We start from the raw sequence: 18,259 nt of genomic DNA, 5'->3' as shown, positions 1-18,259 counted from the left end.
CAGCACAATTTGGTTTTTCATCTGAAGATGAAGAGGTCATTTCATTTGAAAGGGAAAAAGTTCCATGTTTGGGGGACTGGGGGTTAGACTTTCTTTTTGAGATAGAAAAGTCATCATACACAAAAAGAATAAAGTCTTTTTAAATTCATAGGTTTTCGATAGAAACTCTTGTTTGTAGACCCTTTATAGGCAGCGCCATCTATGAAATAACCCATTTTATAAATGGAGATTGAGTGGAGAGAGCGTGTTTTTTGGCAATCCCACTCGTGGGCAGTGCCCAGCCTCCCTGCAGCTGTCCACGCGCGCCCACCCCGCAGCCTCCGAAGGTCAACTGCTGCCTCTGCGGCTGTCACCCCGGCCCCCTCCAGCTAGTTCTCAGTGCCATGGTCAAGGTCGGAAACCGCAAGAAAATGAGGCTGATTTTTCTGGGCGTCGCTCTGTGGTTAGCAGGGGTTGTGTTTGCTTCTCCTCACCATCAGGTGTCGGTCTTTAACAAGAGTAAGGACCTTTTTCTCCTTGGAGGAACTGGGAAAGATGGAGGTGTCTATCTCTGCTGAGGGAGGCAAAGGCACTTAGACGAATGAACTGAGACTGGAAGAGCCGGATTAAAATTCAGCCTTTGACACTTAAAGTGACCATAAACCTCAGATTTCCGCTCTGTAAAGCGGCTGTAGGATTTAATCGGGAAAACACCGTATAAACTTCAGCTGTAGTCTCTTTTTGGAAAATACCTGCCTCAGCATCCCTGTAAATTATCATTTGGCACGTTGCACTTTGTGCCAAAAACTAAAAGGGTGCTCCAGCGTTTTCAGCCAGAAATCACAAAGATAACACTGGGAATGTTGGTGTTTAGATCATAAATTCCATATTTTACAAATGAGGAAACTGAGGCATAAGAGAGGGAAGGTATTGAGCTTCCTTCTAAGGTTTTTTATTTTATTTTTCCTTGTTGCGTTTTAAAAGAAAAAAAACTTTTCATATGTATTTTCTGTCTACCATCTCCAATGTATTATATATTATTAAGGATTATATCCTTAAATTAAGGATTATAAATACAAAGTCTGAAAATGCTACTGCTGATAAATGTGTTAAGCTACATAAGCTTACATCAAGCTATTAAATGCTTACTTTGTGCCAGGCATTCTGCCAAGGGCTCAAAATAACTGTTACAAGCAAAAAGGACATTACCTCCCCAAGGAGCTTACTTACATTCTTCTCCTTCTTGTTATTTTTTAATTAAAAGAAACTTTTTAGGAGCTTATGTTCTTTTTTTTCTCTTTTTTTATTATAGCTTTTTATTTACAAGATATATGCATGGGTAATTTTTCAGCATTGACAATTGCAAAACCTTTTGTTCCAATTTTTCTTCTCCTTCCCCTCACCCCCTTCCCCAGATGGCAGGTAGACCAATACATGTTAAATATGTTAAAGTATATGTTAAATACAATATCCATACATGTCCATACAGTTATTTTGCTGCACAAGAAGAATCAGACTTTGAAATAGTTTACAATGCAGGCAGACAAAAATAGAGGGATTTGGAATTCTATGTAGTGGTTCACACTCATTTCCCAGAGTTCTTTCGCTGGGTGTAGCTGGTTCAAGTCATCACTGCTCTATTAGAGCTGATTTGATTCATCTCATTGCTGGAGCTGGCCACGTCCATCAGAATTGATCATCATATAGTATTGTTTTTGAAGTAGATAATGATCTCCTGGTTCTGTTCATTTCACTCAGCATCAGTTCGTGTAAGTCTCTCCAGGCCTTTCTGAAATCATCCTGCTGGTCATTTCTTATAGAACAATAATATTTCATAATATTCATATACCTCATTTTATTCAGCCATTCTCCAATTGATGAACATCCACTTAGTTTCCAGTTTCTGGCCACTACAAAGAGGGCTGCCACAAACATTCTTGCACATACAGGTCCCTTTCCCTTCTTTAAGATCTCTTTGGGATATGAGTCCAGTAGTAACACTGTGTGGATCAAAGGGTATGCACAATTTGATAATTTTTTGAGTATAGTTTCAAATCGGGAGCTTATGTTCTAAAGAGAAAATATAGCACATAACAGGGAACTAGAAGGTGGGAGGTTGTCCTGAATTTTTTCTTTTAATAATTAAGTTTGAAGATGATTACATTAATGCATTTTTTAATAATTGCTAGCTGATGCAATAGATAGAGTACCAGGCTTGGAGTCAGGAGGACCTAAGTTCAAATGAAGCTTCAAGATACTACCTTTGTGACCCTGGATAAGTCATTTAACTCTGTCTGCTTCCATTTCCTCACCTGTAAAATGAGCTGGAGAAGGAAATGGCAAACTATTCCAGTACTTTTACCAAGAAAATCCAGGTTACAAAAAATCAGACACGACTAAAATGATTGAACAACAACAACACATTAATGCAATAAAACTCCAGCCAAAGAATTAAAATGTTTAGATCTAAAAGTAAATTTGGAAATTGTAAAAATCTGAAAGTATTCTTAAGTTACTGTCAGATATGAATGCTTCTTAACCAAAGCACAAGGTCATTAATTTATCAAGTAACAATTCCTAACTCATTCCCAAGATCCATGACTGGTTATAAAGTATATTAGAATGTATTCCCAGTCTCAGGTTGGTTATTATTTGGGATCATGCTATAGCCTATTGGAGGTACCTGGCCCACATTTTGAAGAATACTAACTTGTGTACTCAGCAGTTGGGGGGATGGGGTAATTAAGAACAATTTGGAAAATAAAAATAAATCATAGTTGATTTTAGATAAATAATGATTTCTGTCATTTCTATTTCTAGAATGTGGAAGAGTACCACTGAAAAATGACTTAGAAGAATCTCGAATTATAGGAGGTCACCAGGCTCAGTCTGGATCATGGCCTTGGATAGTTAGCTTGCAGGTTATATATGCTAACTACTCTACACATTTTTGTGGGGGATCCTTAATTAAAAACAAGTGGATTATCACTGCTGCCCATTGCCTCGAAAATTATAGGTATGTATTCAGCATTATGTCCTATTTCAGCAGTGAGGTAGGCTGCATACATATTTGTATTTTTCAGTCAAGGAAAAAGGCTCAGAGATACGAACGGACTAGCTGAAATTCATACCAGGACTTAATAGCAGGACTGCAGAAGCTCTAATGTAGATTAAGTTCAAGATTTCTTTCCATTAAAGTTCTTCTGGTCACTGCTTTCACATCTTGGCAAATAATTTTCTTCTAGTTGTTTTCTGTAACTAATGCTACTCTGAAGGCTAAAGGAGAAATACTATGAACTCACCAGCCAAATTGTTTTTCTTTTTTTTTTATTATAACTTTTTATTGACAGTACATATGCATGGATAATTTTTTTTACCTTATCCCTTGCACTCACTTCTGTTCCAACTTTTCCCTTCCCTCCCTCCAACCCCTTCCCTAGATGGCAGGCAGTCTTATACATGTTAAATATGTTATAATATAGCCTAGATATGATATATGTGTGCAGAACCGAACAGTTCTCTTGTTGCACAAAAAGAATTGGATTCAGAAGGTAAAAATAACCTGTGAAGAAAAACAAAAATGCAAACAGTTTACATTCATTTCCGTGTTCCTTCTCTGGGTGTAGCTGATTTTGTCCATCATTGATCAATTGCAACTGAATTAGATCTTCTCTTTGTCAAAGAAATCCACTTCCATCAGAATACATCCTCATACAGTATTTTTGTTGAATCATACAGGTCGAATCCTGGTTCTGCTCATTTCACTTAGCATCAGTTCATGTAAGTCTCTCTGTATTCATCGTGCTGGTCATTTCTTACAGAACAATAATATTCCATAACATTCATATACCACAATTTACCCAGCCATTTTCCAATTGATGGGCAGCCATTCATTTTCCAGTTTCTAGCCACTACAAAAAGCAGCCAAATTGTTTTTCAAAGAGTTTAGAACTCAGCCCAAAGGAACAAATTAGATGTGACAAAATAGTTTTTCTCTGATAATATATGTACTTTAGAATTATTCTTTTTCTCTTCCTCTTCTTCCCAAGATGCATACAAGTAGTGTGACCTAGTGGAAAGAATACTGAATTTTGTATTCAAGAACTTAGATTAATATCTTTTCTCTGCTATTCAACTAGCAGAGAACTACTTAATCCTCATTGAATATATCTTCAATTATTGTATAAATAATTCTCATAAAGGTTTGCATAGATGAGGAATAGACATAAAAGCCATTGTTACTGATGTTTTCCTGGTCATCTTTTTCAGAATTAATAGTCAGATTTTTTTTTTCAGTGTCTTAGAAATCCTCCCCTACTTCATATACTTTGCATATCAATCTCTAATATTGAGTGGGAAACCTTTATTATTATCTTTTCCTGTCATCTTAGCCAGTCTGAGAGGTGTAAAGTAGTACCTCAGAATTGTCTTAATTTGCATTTCTCTAATCACTAGCATTTTTCCATATGACTAGAAATGTCTTGAATTTCTTCATCTGAAAATTGTCTGTTCACATTCTTTGACCATTTATCAAATGGAGAATGACTTGTATTCTTATAAATTTGAGGCAATTCTCTAGCCCCAATTATATCATCCTCCAACATGGATTTCCATTATATACATTTGATTCATCCAGTTACTTTTCCAATCTATATATGCAATTCCAAATCTATTTCAAGGGCATTTCTGCTTCCCCTATAGGCACATTTAAGCCTTTAATTTTGGTGTCCAAGTGGAGTGATTTAAACTGCCTTTGCCAAAAAAAAAAAAAAAATTAAAATAATTTTTTACAAATATTTCCCATTTTCTTCTGTTTTGTTTTCCTTTCATTTTCATTCTTAAATGCTGTGTATATGACTTTGTTTAGTTGAATGTCTTTTAAGTTTTATTTAAACTTTCCACTGCTTCTTACTGCTTTATTAGATAATATTGCTCATAAATGTCCACCATCCTTCAGCATAAGATTTTATAAATGAGTTTTTATTCTAGTGTGTGGTGAACTTTGATAGCCAACATTCTTCATTTTGTGAATAAATCAGATACTTTCTAAGTCATTTTCTGGACTCTGGTGTTCTTGTTGGGGTCATTAATTTATATTGTTTAAAATTATTATAATCACATCATTGTTAATTCTTATGCTCATTTTAATGTTTTGATTATCAATTTTCCCATTTAAATAGTTCAGGTTTGTTTCAATTAATAACAAGTAATAACACATTTTATTATTATTATTCTACTTATATTTTGTTAATTCTGATTTTAGCTCTGACAAGTTATTGTTTAGACTGTATACAAGACAGTTAACTCACAAGTGGAAGAAAAAGTTAATATTTCGCTTGTTTGATATATCTGTCAGAGACAAATCTACCATTCTAATGGATACTGATACTACCACTGTAGCTTTACACACTAAGGCATTTTGAACTTCACAAGCTTAGTTCCTGGACAATTCTACCTTAAGATATTCATTTCTCTAAGATCAGGAAAGTTAAAACACAAAGATACAGAGGCAGCCATACGCTGATAGGTGAGAGACAAGTTTGTTGCTGTTCTCCCACCAGCCTTTCTAGATATAGCTGAAAGCAGTTGCTTACACTTCCAACCACTAGGAAAAGAAAAAAATGAGGGTCATCTCTTTAGTATGTCTACTAAATTTTAGTTCTGCAATTGTTGTTTCCCATTTCCAAACTCCTGAATCTATTAGCTCTTTAGATCAGGAGTCAATTAAAGAACTCTTTTATTTGTACAAGCACCTCCCAGCATTCCTTAGTAGTATATAGCCAGAAGTAGTGCTCCTAACTTGCATATATATGGTGGACTAGAACCAAAGAGGGAATATCTACACAAAATTTGTATAACCAACTAGCAAGGGAAAATCTGAGTATATCCTATATCCAATATCATCATATAGCAACACAGAATGTTACTATTAAAAGTACTCACTTTTATTTTTCTCCAACAAGACCATTTGAATCACCACACTTAGAAACTAAAATCAGAGTCCTAGATGTGCTTATACAGGAGGAAGAAATTAGGGACTAAAGAGAATAAAGGTGAAAAAAAAAAATGAATGGATGAAAATGAATGAATGAATGAATGAAAAATGAATGAGTATAAAAAACATTCATGTTGAAGGTGACAATTGGGGACATTAAGGGACTGATTTTATATATAAGGTATATAAAATGGGGGAGTATTTCCAAGGAGATGAAAAAAAGTTCACAGTTGAGAATAGTTTCAAGCATGGGTGATACCCTCAAGATGGTGGTACCCTCAACCAATAATAGAGAAGTATAGAACAAAGGGCAGGGTTTGGAGGAAAATATAATGCCACTACCATTGTGTGACCTTGAACTGGCTACTTAATCTCTCTACATGTATCTCCTTACATTTCCAATATAAATTGAGGGAGTTATCTCAGAAAACTATTAGGAGACAATTCCATTACTTTTGGTAGAGAGGCGGGGAGATTATAGAATGTTTATATACTCTGTCAGACATTGTCACAGGATTGGTCATCTTCTCAGAATTATTTTTCCTTCGTAATAAGGGAAGATTTAATATTAGGGAGTATATTTTAGCTAGAAAGTATTATGATGTAAAAAGGTACAAATTAAAGAGTTCATTATATATATATATATATATATATATATATATATATATTTTTTTTTTTTTTTTTTAAGGAAAAACAATGAGAGGTTGGATTAGATAGTTTCTAAGGTTCCTTTCAACTCTTAAATTTATGATAATATGAACTAGTGAAAATTTTTCATTTTTTATTTTCTATTTGTGCTTTTAGTATAATTTTTAAAACAAAAAGATGTATTGCATAATCTAAGACTGTAGATGAAAAAATGAAAAGTTTTAGACTATACCAGTGTCACAAGAGCATTTTTTGTTGCAGAGATCCCCAAGTTTGGAGAGCTGTTGTTGGAATCAATAATCTTTTCCAAAGCCCTAAGACATCTAAGAAAATGCAAATTGATCAAATCATTATCCATCCACATTTTGTCCCAGAAAAATATGTAAATGACATTGCACTTTTTCATTTAAAAAAAGCAGTGAATTATAATAAGTATATTCAGCCTATCTGCCTACCATTTTTTGATTTTCTGCCAAACTTGACCAGAAGAACAAGATGCTTTATAAGTGGTTGGGGCCAAACAAGAAACAAAGGTAAATATTGTAATTTACTAAGATAATGATCCTTTGCCCAGGTTCATTTGGTTGACAGCTGCTGTGGAAGAAATCTGAGGCTGAGCAGAGACAGTGATTTACAAACGTTATCTCTATATGACCTCACATAGAATGTAATGTAAAGGTAAGCTTTAGGGGTGATTGTCATTTGATATACACATTAGTCCTGCTGTTGGCTATACAGGACCAGACAGCTTATTGTACCCTCCTATAGCATGCTGCCATGTGTACAGAGGAGAGTATGAAGGGGCAAAGAAACTACATGCTATTTCAATAATTCCAATTTAAACCTATTCAACCAGTGCCAAAAAAAAAAAAAAAAAAAAATGAGGAATGGACATAAGAAAAGGCATTCAATTTTACTGACCAATCATTAATGAAGTTGTTGCTTTCTGTAAAATAAACAACAATGGGGAAAAATTAATACTAAACTTGTATTAAGTCAGGAAGACTAGAGGTAAAATATCACCTCTGATGTCTGCTGTGTGATCTTGGGAGAGTGGCAGTCTCTTAGGACTCCAGACTGCTCTCTCATATTCTGGGCTGCAGAGCAGGGATTGATCTGTATCAATAGAAGAAATTTCAATTCTTTCACTAGGAATTCTCCACAACTGATGAAATAATAGGTTTGATTTTTAAAAATTGCATAACTTGTATTATTGTGAAGGAAACAATAAGCTTTAAGAAAGTATGAGTTGGTTGATTTTTAGAAAAAGATGGAAAGACTTGCATGAAATAATGAAGAGCAAAATGCACAAAACCAAGAAAATATTGTATACACTAACAGCAATATTTTTAATTTTTTCCTTTATTGATTCTTTTTAAATATCATTCATGTTTCTCAATTTATTCATTTTTGTAAGACTTTGTGTTCCAAATTTTTCTCCTTTCCTCCCTCACTTCTCCTCTCCCCAAGATAATAAGCAATCTGATATAGTTTAAACATGTACAATCCTTTTTAACATATTTCCATATTTGTTATGTTATGCAAGAAAAATCAGACAAAAAGGGGGAAAAAAATCCAGGGGAAAGAACAAGCAAAAAAACCAAACAAATAAAAAAGGTGAAAATACTATACTTTGATCCATAGTTAGTCTCCACAGTTGTCTCTCTCTGAATATGAATGGCATTTTCCATTTCAAATCTGTTGGAATTATCTTGAATTACCTCATTGCTAAGAAAAGCTAAGTTCATCACTACCTGCCATCTAGGGGAGGGGTGGAGGGAAGAAGGGGAAAATTTGCAACAAAAGATTATGTAAGGGTCAATGCATATTGACCCATGCATATGTTTTGTCAATAAAAAGCTATAATTAAAAAAAAAAAAAAAAAAGAAAAGCTAAGTCCATCATAGTTGATCATCACATAATCTTGCTTTTGTTATTTACACTTAGAATCAATTCATCTAAGTCTTTCCAGGCTTTCTGAAATCAATCGGCTCATCATTTTTTATAGAACAATACAGAATATAGAACAATAGAACAATTACATTACATTCATATACCATAATTTATTCAACCATTCTCCAATGATAGGCATTCAAATTCCAATTCCTTGCCACTACTAAAAAAAACAGCTACAAACATTTTTGCACATGTGGGTTCTTTTCCCTCTTTTATGATCACTTTAGGATACAGACCCAGGAATGATAATTGCTGAATCAAAATGTATGCAGAGTTTTATAGCACTTTGGACATAGTGGCAAATTGCTCTCCAGAATGGTTAGATCATTTCATAACTCCACCAACAATGAGTTAGTGTCCCAATTTTCCCATATCCCCTCCAATATTTATTATTATCTTTTCCTGTCATCTTAGCCAGTCTGAGAGGTATAAAATAGTACCTCAGAGTTGCCTTAATTTGCATTTCTCTAATCACTAGCATTTTTCCATATGACTAGAAATACCTTAAATTTCTTCATCTGAAAATTGTCTGTTCACATTCTTTGACCATTTATCAATTGGAGAATGACTTGTGGTCTTATAAAGTTGAGTCAATTCTCTAAAACTTTTAAAAATGAGGCCTTTAATAGAAACACTGGCTAATAACAGAAATATTCTTTTTTAAAAACCTTTTTATTTTCAAAACATATGCAAAAATAATTTTCAACATTCACCCTTGCAAAATCTTGTGTCCAGATTTTTTCTCTCCTTTCCTCCCATTCCTTCCCCTACAGGACAAGCAATCCAATATGTTAAAACATGCAATTCTTCTATACATATTTCCACAATTCTCATGTTGCACAATAAAAATTAGATCAAAAAGAAAAAATGTGAGAGTACAAAATGCAAGCAAACAAAAATGGCAAAAAATATTATGCTGTGATCTACACTTAATTCCCACAGTCCTCTCGCTGGGTGCAGATGGCTCTTTTCATCACAAGACCATTAGAACTGGCCTGAATCATCTCATCAACAGCAATATTCTAAGAACAACTTGGAATGACAACTCATAAATATTCAAATAAACTACAGAAGACCTATGAAGATGCTATTCATATCCAAAGAACTGATAAATAGAATTATTTTACACATTTTACACATATAGATATGCATTTTTACATCTAATGATAGCAAGTAAAATTTAAAATAGGAATTTTACATTCAAGGAATTTACATTCTACTGAAGAATTTACATTCTACTGAGGAATTTACCTTCTACTGTTTATGTTAGGTACTCAGATTAATAAATACAAAGTAAATGAATGGCAGGAGGCAAGATCATATAACAGAACTTTCAGAGGAGTCTGAGGCTATGGATTCATTTGCCAACCTTCTCTTTTTAAGTATTTTAAAATAATTTCTCAATATGTGCCAAATGCTTCTTATCTAGGCATGAAGACTGAATTTGCAAGGTTACCAATATCAGCTGTGTCTGTGAAGACAAAAAGTATAGTCCATGGATACTCCCTGTAGATTTTTAAATTTGATACAGTACCAGGAATCTGTCCCTGAATAATGCCTTGAGTATTGTCCTGCTTTTTACCCTTTCCTTTCTGTTGCTTTTCTTGTTCTAGTCAGAGTAACAGGTGTAATCCAAGGGGCAAAACCCAATTGCATGGAACTATCCTCATTCGTAGAGAAGCACTCACTCCTGGGAGTGTTTCACCCAATCTCCACCATGATGATATCTTTGTATAATTGAGCTTTAAATTTCATGTTCTATGGAGATGGAAATGTGCATAATTTCAAATTTGGTTGAGACATTCATTAGTCCATGGAATGTGGTGACCCTTTTTCTATCAGGGGTCCTCAAACTACGCCCTCGGGCCAGATGCAGCAGCTGAGGACGTTTATCCCCCTCACCCAGGGCTATGAAGTTTCTTTATTTAAAGGCCCACTAAACAAAGTTCTTGTTTTTACTATAGTCCGGCCCTCCAACAGTCTGAGGGACAGTGAACTGGCCCCTTATTTTAGAAGTTTGAGGACCCCTGAATTTATTTTCTATATTATTGTCAAAAATATAATGTAGAGTTGAACATGGGACTTTCCTCTTGATGTTTTTCTTTGGAAGAAAGTCTGGAATGACAAGTTCTGACTGAATAATTAACAAACTTCCTAATTTCCCAAATGTTTTGTGGTTCTTTGTTGTAGGTCCATATTCTTCTATTTTGCAAGAAGCAGAAGTTCATTATATTCCTCGAAACACCTGCAATAGTGAAGAAAGCTATGATGAAATTGTTCCATACACTTCATTTTGTGCAGGAGAAGAAGATGGAACTGTTGATACTTGTTTGGTGAGGCTCAACAACTCTCCTTTAAAATTAAGTCAAATGACACAACTACTGCTGATCCTCAGGAGATACAAAAGCTTGCTGATATTTGCCAGGAATCAAACCTTACTCAGCTGCAGCCTCCCTAACAAACAGTATTGTAGGCAACTAAGGTCTATCTTACCCACCTGAAGCTAGCATAGTTCATTACTGATTTGAAACAAGTACATTTTATTGATTGATACCTCATGTTTTTATAAAACAGTCATCTCCCACTCTGATTCTTCCATTAAAACCTTTCTTTATGACCAAAACAAAACAAAATTTGAGTGAAAACATCTGCTACAGAGACAATAAATAGAATATTCTGATCTAGAAATTCTCCATTTCTCTGATCTAAAAGAAGAGTTGTGTTTCTTAATCTTTTCTCCAGAATCTTCTTTGTTTTCCCTTTTATTCAGAATTCAACTTCCTTTTCTTTTCTCTTCATTCCTTGTGTATATTATTCTCCTGGTTCTGCTTATTTCATCAGAGCACATAAATCTTTTTTTTCATTTTTTAAAATAATAGCTTTCTATTATCAAAATATATGCAAAGATAGTTTTCAACACCCTTGCAAAACCTTATGTTTCGAATTTTTCTCCCTCCCTTCCTCCCTTCTCTCCCTTAGACAATGACCAATCTAATATATGTTAAACATGTACAATTCTTCTATACATATTTCTATATTTATTGTGCTGCACAAGAAAAATCAGATCAAAAAGAAACAATGAGAAAAAAACAAGCAAACAACAACCATAAAAGTGAAAATATTATGTTGTGATCCATATTGAGTCCCCGTGGTCCTCTCTCTCTGGTTGCAAATGGCTGTTTCCATCACAAGTCTATTGGATTTGGTCTGAACCATTTGATTGTTGAAAAGAACATGTCCATCAGAACTGATAATCATATAATCTTATTGTTATTGTGTAAAATGTTCTCCTGATTCATTTCATTTCACTCAGTATTAGTTCATGTAAATTTCTCCAGGCCTCTCTGAAATCATCCTGCTGATCATTTCTTATAGAAAAGTGGTTTACTATTTCTTTGTTTGGCTCATTTTACAGATGAAGAAACTGAGGCAGGGTTAAGTGACTTGCCCAGGGTCACACAGCTAGTACATATCTAAAATGCAATTTGAACTCAGATCCTCCTCACTTGAGGACCAGTGTTCTATCCACTATGCCACCTAGTTGCCCTCATTTGAACTAGTTGATTTGAATTCTTCAATGGTAGCAAAGGTCTCTGTAGTTCCTTTAACTGATGCTTATATGGACTCAAAGCCCTTAAATATCCCGGTTGCCCTCCTCTGGATACTACTTAGCTTATTATTTCCTGACTTATCTTGGGTATCAGCTTCCTGGATGAGTCATTTTTGTTGGCGTGTCTGCAAAATATAAAGTTTATCTATCTGGACAGAGGAAACTGAAACAACAAAGCAGCTCTGCCTTCTCCATTAGCAGGGACAGCACCTTTTTCCATCTACACAGAATAAATTTCCTATCCCTTTCTCCTTTTTATTCCAAAGTATCTTTGAAAGCCTCTTTTTCTTTTTCCCATCCCTTTCCTTAGCTTTCCTCACCTGCTTCCTCCTAAAGAACCATCCCATAGAACAAATAGTGTTTTGGGGTTTTTTTTTTTTTTTTTAAGAAGAAAAAAAAAATCATCAAAGCTAATGGATGAAAAAAAATTTGAACATATGCAATGTGTAGCACTTATGGACCTCCCACCTCCATGGCAAATAGGTTGGGACAGGCTTCATTTAGAGTCCAGTTTGATCTTTATAATTTTGTTACATTTGCTTTTCATTTTTTTAGTTTATGATTCTTTTCATTAATTTCTATTGTAGTTACTGTATGTATTGTTTTCTTTGCTCTGTTTACTTCACTATGCATCAATTCATGTAAATATTTCCAACACTTTTCTGTATTCATCACATACATCATTTCTTATGACACAGTAATATTTAATTACATTCATGTGTCATGATTTGTTTAGCCATTGCCCAATTGTTGTCATCTACTTTGTTTTCTCTTCCTATTACTCGCAATAAGTGCTACTATACATATTTTGTGATGTAGGGGAGATTTTTATTTTATTGATAGCTTCCTTGGGGTATGAGCCCTTGGAGTCTCTGGTTCAAGGGGTATAGACATTTTAGTCACTTTATTTGAATAATTTCAAATTGTTTTCCCCAATGATTTTATTATTCCATAATGCCACCAACAATGATTAGTGTGGTTATCATTCCACAAACACTCCAACATTAGGTAATGGCATTTTTTGGTCCTCTTGGCCAATTTGCAGAGTGAGGTGTTTTTTTCTGATTTGTACTTCTCTTATTATTGATGATTTGGAGCATTCTTTCATGTGATTGTGAATACTTTACTGTTGGGAACACAATATGTAACTTTGCTTTACCTCTAGTAGACCTTTTCTTCTCTTCTTGTGAGAGCATGATGGTGATGAATCACTCAAGGAGACTTGAGAGGCAATTGTTATTCTCTGACCTCCCCACAGAGAGACCATTGTGTTGTCTAACTTCTCTCCTCTGTCTCATTCCCTCTTCTTTCCTTTCTCTCCTCTCTCCTTTCTCTCTTCTCTCCTTTCCCTCCAATTAATTTTCCCAGTCCACAAGCAACACCTGTGTTAGGAAAGGCTGCTTTGCAACTCCTTCAGATGTTGACCACTGTGGAGGTTCTTGGAGAATTGACCTGCCTCTTACAATGCACTTAGGCATGGTCTTTAACACTTTGCATCTCTTATTTTTTATTTTTATGGATTCTAATCAGGTGTCACTTAAGTATTGATTAAAAAACTCTAAACAAAAAAGTAAATATATCTTTGCTTTCCTAGAGCTTCATAGTAAATAAGGTCCTTCAATAATTTGTGAATGGGGTTGGCAAGGAGGATTGTGGCAAGGAGGAGAAGCTGTAAATGAAACCAGCCATCTCTAGCTTTTATGGGTGGTTATAAGGTGATCTTATAACTTCACTTCTCTGTAGTCAGTTTCCTCATCTGTAAAATTAGGGGGTTGAATGAAATATCCCCTAACAGGACTCAATCTGTAAATGCATAGATTAATCATTCATAGTTTTACAATTCACGTCTTCCCTATTTTGTTGCAATTGTTGTCTTTGTATATGATTCATTTTTCAAAGGCTCACCACAGTTCATTTCTGTAAGTATACTCAGAATTTTGATGGTAGTTGTCTTTTGCCTTAAAGAAGAATAGTATTTGACTGAGAAGCTGATCTTAAAATGAAACCCTTTTCCTCTCAACTTACAGTAGTTCTTATAGTTTTTGTTTTTGTTTTTTTATTTCTCCTTCATGTTGGGAGAAAATTACTGGATGATTTAATTGGCCATTGGGTGATATGTTATGGTGTTTGTTTTTTCTTGGCTGATTTTACAAAGTTGCTTCTCTGTTGTTGTGCTATAGGTTTTGATGAACATGTATGTGGAATAGGTACTCATCAGGAAATCCTTGATCAATTGAGTTCCTCTCTCCCACATAATCCAACTGATGAAATTTCAGGTACTTGACAGGCAGGACAGATACAACAAAATAACAAAGTTTTGCTCTTTTCAGACTTTCAATAGTTGTATTTGTAGATTGTAAAGAGTGAGAAGCCTGTAGTGGCTCATTCAGACTTTGTATAAGAGTCCACCCCTTTCAGGTTTTGATGGACAGATTTAAAGAAAGTTAGAGAAGTGCTTATACTTCTTTACTCCTGAAGTTCCTCAGTTAAGCTAATGAAATTACAGGGTAGCTAATTATTGCCTTACTGGTGGATTTAAAAATCACGAGCAAGCTCTCAGAAGAGATTCATTTTTGACAATAAAGAAAAAAATAAGTCATAGAAGAACCAATTTTTTTTTTCCTTGTGACTCTTCCTGAATATCACAGGAAGGATGAGGAGATTTCTCTGTCTTCCTATTACTCCATCAGCAATGGTACTTTGCAGTTGAGCAACTCATTTGACAGAAGACACTATGTCCAACAGAGATAAAGCTCTAGAGTTTAACTACATGACTGAGTGGAGTGGAGGAAAGCTGGAAGCTCAGTGGAGTTACAACCTTAACAGAGATGTTGTGTTTAACTTTTTGTGACTCATTTGGGTTTTTTGGGTTTTTTGGGCAAGATACTGGAGTGTTTTTGTCATTTCCTTCTCCAACTCATATTTACAGATGAGGAAATTGAGGCAAACCAGGGTTAAGTAACTTGCCCAGGGTCTCACAACTAATGAATGACTGAAGCTGCTCAGGGAGATGAGACTTAGTCATTTCAAGCCCAACACTATCAACTGCTTCACCTAGCTGCCCTAATATAATGATGGTGAAGTTATAAAATTTTATTCTAGTTACATATTTTTGAACTAGATTTACTGATTTTTCTGTTGCTTCTAATATTTTGTCTTCTTTCAGGACAATTCCATTTCTTAGTGAAACTATATATTTTTACAGCATTCATGGATAAGTTACTGAGTTTCATTATCATCTTATCTTTTTAAAATAAAAAAAACTGGTCAAATGTTTCCTTTCTAATATTAAATTTTCCCCTTTTTTATTTACAATCCTTATTATCATCAATGAAATTAGCTTTATAGTAGTTCCGCCTTTGTATTATGGGGCACTGTTGATGTTAATTCATTGGGTATTTTAAAAAATTTTCATTTGATGTCTTGTCTTCATATTCTCATTGTGGCATAGCATTATGAGTAGAAAATTGGTCTCAGAAGCATGAAGACCTGGGTTCAAGTGTTGCTGTTAACACTGACTATGTGATTGTGACCAAATCACTTCTCAACAGATCAGACAACTAGTCTAAGGATAATATGTTTCAGAAAATTTCCAGAATCTCAAGATTCCTCAACCTCTCATATCATTAAAATCACAAATTGAGTTTTTATATATATATATATATATATATATATAGCATACATATCCATTATGTTGGAACAGGTTTTTTTTCTACTTGCTTTCCCCCCCTTTTCTATGAGGCAATTTCCTTTTGAAAAGGAAATTTTTTGTTATCATTTTTTTCTAGAATATCTTTTGCTATTTCTAAGAACAAATGTGAGTGGAACTACCTGCCATCTAAGAGAAGGGGTGGAGGGAAGGAGGGGAAAAGTTGAAACAGAAATTTTTGCAAGGATCAATGTTGAAAAATTACCTATGCATATGTTTTGTATAATAAAAAATGTAAAAAAAAAAAAGTGAGGAAATGAGGATATTATGACATGTACCCTAGATTTTTTGGAGAGCAAATATCAAAGAACTCAGAGAAAGAATAGGTAGGATCCTATGGCTTAGCATTTTATAAGAGAAGTTTATTAGTTTTAGAAATGGAGTACTTTCAAGAATGAAATTCTTTTTTTTTTTTTTTTTTTTTTTTTAATTTAATAGCCTTTATTTACAGGATATATACATGGGTAACTTTACAGATTAACAATCCAAACCTCTTGTTCCAATTTTTCACCTCTTACCCCCACCCCTCCCTAAATGGCAGGATGACCAGTAGATGTTAAATATATTAAAATATAACTTAGATACATAATAAGATACATGACTAAAAATTATTTTGCTGTACAAAAAGAATCAGACTTGAATTATTGACAATTAGCTTGTGAAGGAAATCAAAAATGCAGGTGTGATAAATATAGGGATTGGGAATTCATGTAATGGTTTTAGTCATCCCCAGAGTTCTTTTTCTGGGATATTGGTTCAGTTCATTACTGCTCATTAGAAATGATTTGGTTGATCTTGTTGCTAGGATGGCCTGATCCATCAGAACTGGTCATCATCTAGTATTGTTGTTGAAGTATAATGATCTCCTGGTCCTGCTCATTTCACTCAGCATCAGTTCGTTAAGTCTCTCCAGGCCTTTCTGAAATCATCCTGTTGGTCATTTCCAGAACAGAATATTCCAAATTTTCATATACCACAATTTATTCAGCCATTCTCCAACTGATGGACATCCATTCAGTTTCCAGTTTCTAGCCACTACAAAAAGGGCTGCCACAAACATTCGTGCACATACAGGTCCCTTTCCCTTAAGAATGAAATTCTTAAGACACAAAGAGAAACAATTTTATTGAGGGAAAAGGATTATCAAAGCAACTGATGTGGATACAAAAAGAATTAACCAACTGACTTAGATATTAAGAAGGAGAAAGCAAGGTCAAGTAATGGTAAAGTATAACATAGTTCTATATAAATAATGTTATAAAAATTAAGTCCAATCACCTGCATATTCTACCCAATGAAAGAGAAAGTAGAACTGTATACATAGTAGGAAAATTGAGCAGCATTACTATGAGTATTTACATGTTGGAAATAAATTTAAAATGTGTGCTTTAATAATATAGATATCAAGTATAATATTGCAATTTTTTATGACTTACAGAATACTTGAAAAATTATTGATGTCATTGGGGGGGTCTTTTCTTCTCTTTCCTTTTTTTTTTTTTTTTTTATAGGGTGACAGTGGTGGACCTTTAATGTGCTATATTCCAGAGTCTAAAAGATATTTCCTAATGGGAATTACCAGTTTTGGATCTAATTGTGGCAAAAAATCTTTTCCTGGAGTTTATACTGGGGTGCAATTCTACAAAATGTGGGTGAACAACATATTGCTTCTGGCAGCAGCTGAAGACACAGATAAAATAAAAATTGTACAAGGAAAGACAATTCTAATTGTGATCTTCATCATTCTACTACTGGATATATAAATCAGCACTAAGGTTACAGTAATTTCATTTTGTAATTAATCTGTCCTTTTTCATCTCTATACTGGACAAACTTGATAATTATTCATTCTTTGGTAAATGAACTGTCCTCAAGTTTTCATGTCAACAATTTTTGTTGTTTATAAAAGGTTTATTTCAAAATTTAATATTAAATCACATCCTTTCCATGTGTAAGCATATTGGATGTTTTATAATGTCATAATAATAGTTTATTATTAAAGAATACCTTTCCCAGTATTTATATCAAACATGCTATGTATGTTCTTTATAATAAAAACAATAATTTAAAGTATCTGTAATGAAAATTATAGTTGCTTATTTTAAAATATTTTTATGAAATTTATTTGAATATTTTTAGGAATTTTCTTAAAATTAAGGTTTTACTTTTTACAATATCATTTCATAATTTATAAATTTTGAGACTATTGTTTTGAGATTTCCAAGTCATATTTAAAAGATAAATGTTTACTCATTATTTTAATTTCAGATAGTAACTTAATACAATTGTCAGAATTATCCAAGCTTTGATTTCAACATCCTCTAAGAGGAGAGAGATTTGCTCAAGAAGTACTGCCAATTTA

At 33.9% G+C, this 18,259-nt stretch overlaps 1 protein-coding gene across 1 annotated transcript; it reads left to right on the top strand.

Moving 5' to 3' along the window:
- The first annotated feature begins 301 nt into the window (after positions 1-301).
- Positions 302-17,934, top strand: LOC100925202 (transmembrane protease serine 12-like). Its single transcript, XM_031937897.1, has 5 exons — positions 302-498; positions 2,800-2,995; positions 6,884-7,155; positions 10,769-10,911; positions 17,409-17,934. The coding sequence occupies exons 1-5, from the start codon at positions 384-386 to the stop codon at positions 17,658-17,660; spliced, it is 978 nt and encodes a 325-aa protein (XP_031793757.1). The 5' UTR covers positions 302-383; the 3' UTR covers positions 17,661-17,934.
- Positions 17,935-18,259: the final 325 nt, after the last annotated feature.

Source organism: Sarcophilus harrisii, chromosome 5 (genome assembly GCF_902635505.1).
Source record: "Sarcophilus harrisii chromosome 5, mSarHar1.11, whole genome shotgun sequence".
Taxonomy (NCBI): Eukaryota; Metazoa; Chordata; class Mammalia; order Dasyuromorphia; family Dasyuridae; genus Sarcophilus; species Sarcophilus harrisii.
The sequence above is the reverse complement of the archived record's forward strand: the minus strand, read 5'-3'. Positions and strand labels throughout refer to the sequence as shown.